This window comes from Nematolebias whitei, chromosome 13 (genome assembly GCF_014905685.2).
Source record: "Nematolebias whitei isolate Nwh7 chromosome 13, NemWhi1, whole genome shotgun sequence".
Classification (NCBI taxonomy): Eukaryota; Metazoa; Chordata; class Actinopteri; order Cyprinodontiformes; family Rivulidae; genus Nematolebias; species Nematolebias whitei.
In genome coordinates, this window is record NC_056510.1 from 23,398,610 (window position 1) to 23,406,344 (window position 7,735).

General features: G+C 38.5%; 1 protein-coding gene across 1 annotated transcript in view; it reads left to right on the forward strand.

Annotated features, from left to right (window-relative positions):
• Positions 1-7,070, forward strand: part of gpr143 (G protein-coupled receptor 143) — an 18,948-nt gene extending 11,878 nt beyond the window's left edge. Inside the window, exons 7-9 of the mRNA XM_037687013.1 lie at positions 2,201-2,318; positions 2,395-2,644; positions 5,985-7,070. Of these exons, the coding sequence (XP_037542941.1) occupies positions 2,201-2,318; positions 2,395-2,644; positions 5,985-6,082 (466 nt within the window). The 3' untranslated portion in view covers positions 6,083-7,070. The remainder of the gene's footprint in view (positions 1-2,200; positions 2,319-2,394; positions 2,645-5,984) is intronic.
• The last annotated feature ends 665 nt before the right edge of the window (positions 7,071-7,735 follow it).

A 7,735-nucleotide genomic window follows, 5' to 3' on the forward strand; every position in this document is an offset into this window, starting at 1 on the left:
ATAGATAGATAGATAGATAGATAGATAGATAGATAGATAGATAGATAGATAGATAGATAGATAGATAGATAGATAGATAGATAGATAGATAGATAGATAGATAGATAGATAGATAGATAGATAGATAGAAAGATAGATAGATAGATAGATAGATACAGATTTTTTTTTACAAGTACATACATTTTTAACAGAAAGTTGCATGTTAGGCTCATTGGTACACTTGATTATGTACCCAGCAACAAGTGTACACATACCTAAAATAATACCCACGTTTACAAGAACTGAACATGCTAAAAGAAAATAACTGCTGAAATTAGCTAAAAAAAATCCATCCATCCATCCATTTTCTTTACCCGCTTATTCCATTTTGGGTCACGGGGGTCGCTGGTGCCCATGTCCAGCAATCACTGTGCGAGGGGCGGGGTACACCCTGGACGGGTCGCAAGTCCATCACAGGGCCACATAGACAAACGAGACAAACAATCATTCACTCTCACCTAGGGACAATTTAGAGTTACCAATCAGCCTAACATGCATGTTTTTGGTCTGTGGGAGGAAACCGGAGTACCCGGAGAAAACCCACGCATGCACGGAGAGAACATGCAAACTCCACCCAGAAAGGCCCCTGGACCGGGGTTTGAACCAAGGACCTGCTCGCTGAGAGGCAGCAGCTCTACCAGTTGTGCCACCGTGCTGCTAGCTAAAAAAAAATCTTACATGTGAAATGGAAGAACAAGCCTAAGGTATCAGAAGAAAGCAGAAATAACCTATTTGCTGAATTTGGTTTAAATAAACAGAAATTAGCACAAATATTAGAAAGTTTGCTAAAAAAAAATAAAAAGGCTGAAATTAGCAACAAAAAATGGTTGAAAAGTAGCTGAAAAGGCAGAAAAAAAATAAATTATCAGAAGGAAGTGGAAGGAGTTGAACTGAGCTTAAAAAATGTGGAATTAATTGCAAAAGTTAAAATTAGCACAAAGCAGCTAAATAGTAGCTGAAATGGCAGAAAAAGCTGAAATTAGCAGAAAGAAGTTAATTTGGCTGAAAGTTGCAAAAAATACCACAGCAATCTTGAATTTATCAAAAAACTGCTGAAATTAGCTAAAAAGGTGCTAAAAAGGAGAGCTGAAAAGATGAAAAGGTAGCTGAAAAGGTAGAATAAGCTTAAATTAGCAAATAAAAAAGTGGTGAGATCATAAGTTTGTCCAATTAGGCTGAAAGAAGCGGAAATGAGCACAAAAAGTGGAAATTGTCTGGGAAAAGCAGAAATTAGCACAAAAAAAAAACAGCTGAAAAGTAGCTAAAAAAGCAGAAATAAGCTTAAATTATCAGAAGGAAGTGGAGAGAGCACCTTTTTGCAGAATTAGACTGAAAATATTTTAATGTGTGCAAAAAAATGTACAATTAGCATAAAAACAACTAAATAGTGGCTGAAATAGCAGAAAAAGCTAAAACTTGCAGAAATATGCTTAAAGGAGCATAGCAAGCTGAAATTAGCAGAAATAAGTTAGAAGAAGCACAAAAATGTAGTCAGCAGAAAAAAATCTGAAAGGAGCACAAAACAGCTGAAAAAAGTTTAGATTTGCACAAAGAAACTGAAGCAGAACAAAATGTGAAAGGAGCAGTAAAATGTAAACACATCTAAAATGAGGAAAAAAGTGGCAAAAAAGGCTAAATATTTCTAAAAGCTAAAGTTGCACCAAAACCAAAAGTCACAGCAGGATTGTCCTGAAAAAGCTGAACGTTTTGATTTGTGATTTGTTGAAATAGCTCAAAAACTGCGGGATGAGAAACCCGCCGAAAAATGTACGGAAGCCAAATGGATCACAGTGTGAATGCCTCATAAACATTCACTCAAGATTTTAAGCTCCGACTCTTATCATTGGAAGAAAGGGTGGATTAAACCTTTCTCAACACACCTGTCCTCTTTTTGTGAAGGCAGTATGGCAGCAGATTGCTAAACTTCCTTTTACCACCAGCTTTCAGGAGATGGTAACTTTTTAGTCAGCTTGCTAAGTTCTAGGCAAAAAAAAAACCAACTCCCTTTGAGTCTTTGACAGAATCTACAGTTTGGTCTTCAATCAGGACTCAAAAATCATTGGTGAAGTCATCCCTAAGTTTTACATTGTTTAATCAAAAAGTTTAAAAAAATCAATGTGCCATTCTGAAGAAGTAACTTTCTATAATGTTGGTTTTTCAGCTGGGTGCCAAACATCATCAACGAGAGCCTCCTCTTCTACCTGGAGCTGCAGACAGACATCAGTGACAGCAGCCTCAGAAACCTCAGGAACGCAGCTCTCACCACGTGGTTTATCATGGTTGGTAACTTCATACAGATAATCACCTCTTTTTTTTTAAATCACCTATAGTGAATCTGTACTTTGCCTCTTTTAGGGCATCCTGAATCCCATGCAGGCTTTCCTCAACACTTTGGCCTTTCACGGCTGGACAGGCTTGGATGTTGACCTCAGCCTGCAGCGCAGCCGGGAGCTGGCCTGGGACTCTGGTTCTACCTCCGTGGCTAACAGCCAAAACCCGATGGTGGGAACAACTCTGCTTTACCAGAGTCATGTGCAGGAAGCCCAGAAAAACTCAATGGGGAACGGACAGCAGCACTCTGACGCCATCAGTGTCCTCTCAGAAGGTAAACAGCCGGTGAGCAATGCAAAGAGAACGCCGGTTTATCAGGGCTGGTGATGCTGAAACGCATCATGTTGTCAGTGACTCCTGCTTTGTAAACCCTGAAAGATTGTATCTGTAATAAACAATACAGAAGCATGAAAGTGCAGATCTTCTATTTCGATTAGGATCTGAATCCACAGCTGATCTACGTTTTTGTTCCTGGGTAATTTTTATCAGTATGTGCAGTTGCAACCCTGACCTTCTGTTTGGGGATTTGAGCTTTGAGAAACTTCACTCACAGATAATCACATGACAAGCACAGAGCAGTAGGTTAACTAAAAACATGCCCAGCTGCCTGAAACCACTGAAAGAGAAACACACTGAAATGGTCCCAGGCCGCCATCTTGCTAGGTTCTACGCACGCATACCATTGTGTGTTGTAACGTTAAAGCCATCCGTTGACTCCTTGCATGTGCTTTTTTAATGCATAGAAATAAACTTAGATACTTCAACACATGTCGTCCGTATTGTGAAAACAGGATGAAGAGTGTTCTGTAAGAACACTACAGCTATCAGTCTTTTGAGCCAGTAAATGTCTTCAGTCCAACAAAAAGCTCTACTACCAGCATCTCTAATTAGTTGCACTCAGACTAAGAACTTAAACTTATTAAACGGCATGTGTCTAATTCTGAATATATTTACTGTAGGTCTTATATTGGGGACCGAGATGGGGTAGAGGCAGGGCAGCTGACCTGGGAACCGAAAGTCCCAGGCTCAATCCCCAGCCACTCCCACATGTGGTGTATCTGAGCAAGACACAATTGCTCCCCAGGCACCCAAATAACCGCCCACTGCTCCACCTGGTGTGATGGGTTAAATACAGAGAATGAATGTCACCATTGTATGGGAACATACAATGATAACACATAAAATTTTGTATTATTATATTATGGTACTCCACAGTACTGACATTGAGAACTTTTACGTTCATGTTCTGATATGTATAATTCATGATGAAACATTGGGCTTCTTGTTTTTTATTTGTATTAACGCAGATGTGTGCGGTCTGTGTCGGATGTATTCTATTACACCACGTAGCACCTACCAAGATGGCAGCACAACATCACATTTGCAGACTGCTCTGTGGTTAGCCGTTCCAGTGTATTGCTATTTCAGTGCATGAAACTAATCTAGTCTAATACAATAATCCATATATTTATGAAGGTTAGTTTTTATATTTCCTGTCAATATTAAAACCAAACATGCGACATGTAAAGCGAAGTCGTTTCCCTGATTGTCAGAAACGATTACCGGTACGCCCAAAATTTTAAAGACAATTGGAACGTGAACATTGGTCACTTTTTAACAACACAGTATTGGCTTTGTTGGAGGAACTGTTCTCACTTGCATTGTCAAGATTTTTTTATACATTTTTCTTTCCAAAATTATTAAAACTCTTTACTGCATTCATTCGAGCAAGATATACCTCATAAACCAGCACGACGGTGAATGTTGATGTGCATGTACTGCTGGGAAATGTAATTATTTCAACATTTATTTATAACATTTTGTTTGTCCATGTAATTAATAAAACTAATGTTTTGTCACCAACTACTCCACATTAAGGATTTAAAAAATAAAGTCATTCTTATAAAGACTTATGGTTTTCATTTATTTATAAAGCGATCTTTGTCAACTGCAGCAACAAATCAAATACAGGTGCTGGTCATAAAATTAGAATATCATGAAAAAGTTGATTTATTTCAGTAAATCCATTCAAAAAGTGAAACTTGTATATTATATTCATTCATTACATACAGACCGATATATTTCAAATGTTTCTTTCTTTTATTGTTGATGATTATAACTGACAACTAATGAAAACCCCAAATTCATTATCTCAGAACATTACTTACGACCAATAAAATAAAATAAAATGACTTTTAGAAATGTTGACCAACTGAAAAGTATGAACATGAAAAGTATCAGCATGTACAGCACTCAATACTTAGTTGGGCTCCATTAGCCTGGATTACTGCAGCAATGCTGTGTGTCATAGAGTCGATCACTGCTCAGGTGTTATGAGAGCCCATGTTGCTCTGATAGTGACCTTCAGCTCTTCTGAATTGTTGGGTCTGTATCACATCCTCCTCTTCACAATACCACATAGATTACATAGATATGGGGGTTAGGATCAGGCAAGTTTGCTGACCAATTAAGAACAGGGGTACCATGGTCCTTAAACCAGGTACTGGTAGCTTTGGCACTGTGTGCAGATGCCAGGTCCTGTTGGAAAATAAAATCTGCATCCTCATAAAGTTGTTCAGCAGCAGGAAGCGGTTCTAAAATTTCCTGGTAGATGACTGCGCTGACCTTGGACCTCAGAAAACACAGTGGACCAACACCAGCACATGGCATGGCCCCAAACCATCACGGACTGTAGAAACTTCACACTGGACCTCAAACCAAGTGGATTCTGTGCCTCTCCTCTCTCCCTCCAGACTCTGGGACCTTGATTTCCGAAGGAAATGTTAAATTTACTTTCATCATAGAACATAATTTTGGACCTCTCAGCAGAAGTCCCAGGCGAGACACTTCTGACGCCGTCTCTTGTTCAAGAGTGGCTTGACACAAGGAGTGCGACAGCTGAACCCCTTGTCTTGCATAGGTCTGTGCAAGGTGGTTCTTGAAGCACCAACACCAGCTGCAGTCCACTCTTTGTGAATCTCCTCAACATTTTGGAATGGGTTTTGTTTCACAATCCTCTCCAGGGTGCGGTTATCCTTATTGCTTGTACACATTTTTCTACCACATGGTTTCCTTCCCTTCACCTCTCTATTAATGTGCTTGGACACAGAGCTCTGTGAACAGCCAGCCTCTTTAGCAATGACCTTTTGTGTCTTGCCCTCCTTGTGCAATAGTCGTATTTAGGACAACTGTCAAGTCTTCCCCATGATTGTGTAGCCAACAGAACTAGACTGAGACCATTTAAAGGCATTTTCAAGTGTTTTGAGTCAATGAACTCACTAGTGTGACACCAGGTGTCTTCAATACTGAACTTTTTCACAATATTTTAATTTTCTGAGATACTGAATTTGAGGTTTTCATTAGTTGTCAGTTATAATCATCAACAAAAGAAATAAACATTTTAAATATATCAGTATGTGTATAATGAATTAATTTAATATACAAGTTTCACTTTTTGAATGGAATTTCTGAAATAAATCAACTTTTTCATGATATTCTAATTTTATGACCAGCACCTGTATATCTTTTTGAGAGTTTGTCAGGAAACTCATCAGTAACATTTTAATGGTGTCTGCAGTAACGCCCAGTAATCTCCCCTTATTTCGTCTTGCTAGGTTCAGAGTCAAGTACAGTTGAAATCCAGATTTCCAGCGAGCTACGAGGGGACGTAGACGCTGACGGAGAGTCCTTGGAGAACTCTGTGAGGCGCTAGCTGGGCCCGTCGACAACCCAACTCCCTGCTTCGCTCTTTCAGTTTTCATCCTTGACTTTAACAGCCGGAGTTACAGGATTAGTCTGATTCTCCTTTTCATTTCTTTATAAACATTAAAAATGTTCAGACCCATCAGCTAAACCTTTCCAGGAACACTAAGCTGTTAGGACTTTATCTGTGGTTACAAACTGAACTGTAAAGGCTTGACTTTCTTGCATCATATTAAGTGTACCACATCCTAAAGTGATAGTTCAGATCTTTTAAAGGTTCTGTGGAAACTTTACAAACAATATCTTACCTGTTATAGATGTTTTTGGACTTCAGTTTAGGGAAACAAGTTTAATCTTGACCAGATTACTGAGCTAATCTGAAAACAGCTACTAAAAAAAAAAAAAAAAACAAGTTTATTGCTCTCATTTTAAATCAACCAATCCAGTCAAAATTAAACTAGTTCCCAAAACTGTGGTTGTTAAAATAAGCGCAACCCCAGTTGAAAAAGTCTGAACTATTGCTTTAACAAAGAAACTACAAGCATAAGCTAATAATGATTTCAGAACAAGGTTTTTGTACATCAAACTGTGAGTTTTTTTCCCCCATGTTTTATGTTAATTATATAATTTTTTGTTGTAATGAGTTGTTGAAGAAAACTGTAGACAGAAAAGTCTTGTTTTTATGTAAAACGACTGAGCTAAAAAAAAAAAAAAAAAAAGGGTTTAGGACACAAAGGCAAGTTTTTGTCCAATATCAAAATAGAGTAATTTATTCGAGACACTGAATGACTTCAAAGTTTTGTCTTGGAAACGGGTGACAGCACCCTGGATCAGGGTGGGAGAAAGAAGACCAGAGCTGTCACAGCACTTGTGCCATTTTGGGCTTCTTAGCATGCCGGTACAGGTCGCCAACCCACAGCCCAATTCTCAGTCTGACACAGACAATAACGGCTTTCATCAAATTAAAAAGAAGAAAAAAAAAATACAAAAAGCAATGCAACACCTTTTACAATCCAATCATGAAATACTTCAAAAAATAAAAAGGAAAAGTCAACATTGAACCTTCACTTCTGACCAAAACTGAACATTTGCTGAATCCACCAATCATAAAAGTGCACTTTATGTTCCTGTAGCTGACAATGAGCACAAAGTGAGAGGGACCAAAAAGTGGTGACGAGTTCAATCTAAAAATATGGTCTCGATCTTCAATAAGCAGAACGGGAACATTTTGCAAAGAAGCCCAACAACTATAAGCATCTTAAATCTGATCAAACCTGATCTGTTGAAAAAAGAAGACGGCTCTTTTTGTTTTCACTCTCCTTCAACAGCAGGACTTTCCATCCCACTCTCTGGACGAGATAACTGAATATTCAGTAACCAGGTGGAAAAGAAAGTGCCAAAGAGGAATTATAAACTATTTAACTTCAGATTAAGTTAAAGTTCAATTTTCTTACCGGTCAAATTTGGCTGGTTTGTTTTCCTGTTGCATAAAGTACAGAAAACTTGAATCAACAAACCAAGCTGCTGTGAGTGACCTTATTTTGACAAGTCCCCCCACCCCCCAAAGGCTGGTACTGAGATGTGTTTCCTCTGTGGATTGCAGCAGAGCTGCTCCAAACATGTCTCCATCCATTTTTAACCAAATCAAACAGGAAAAAAGAAG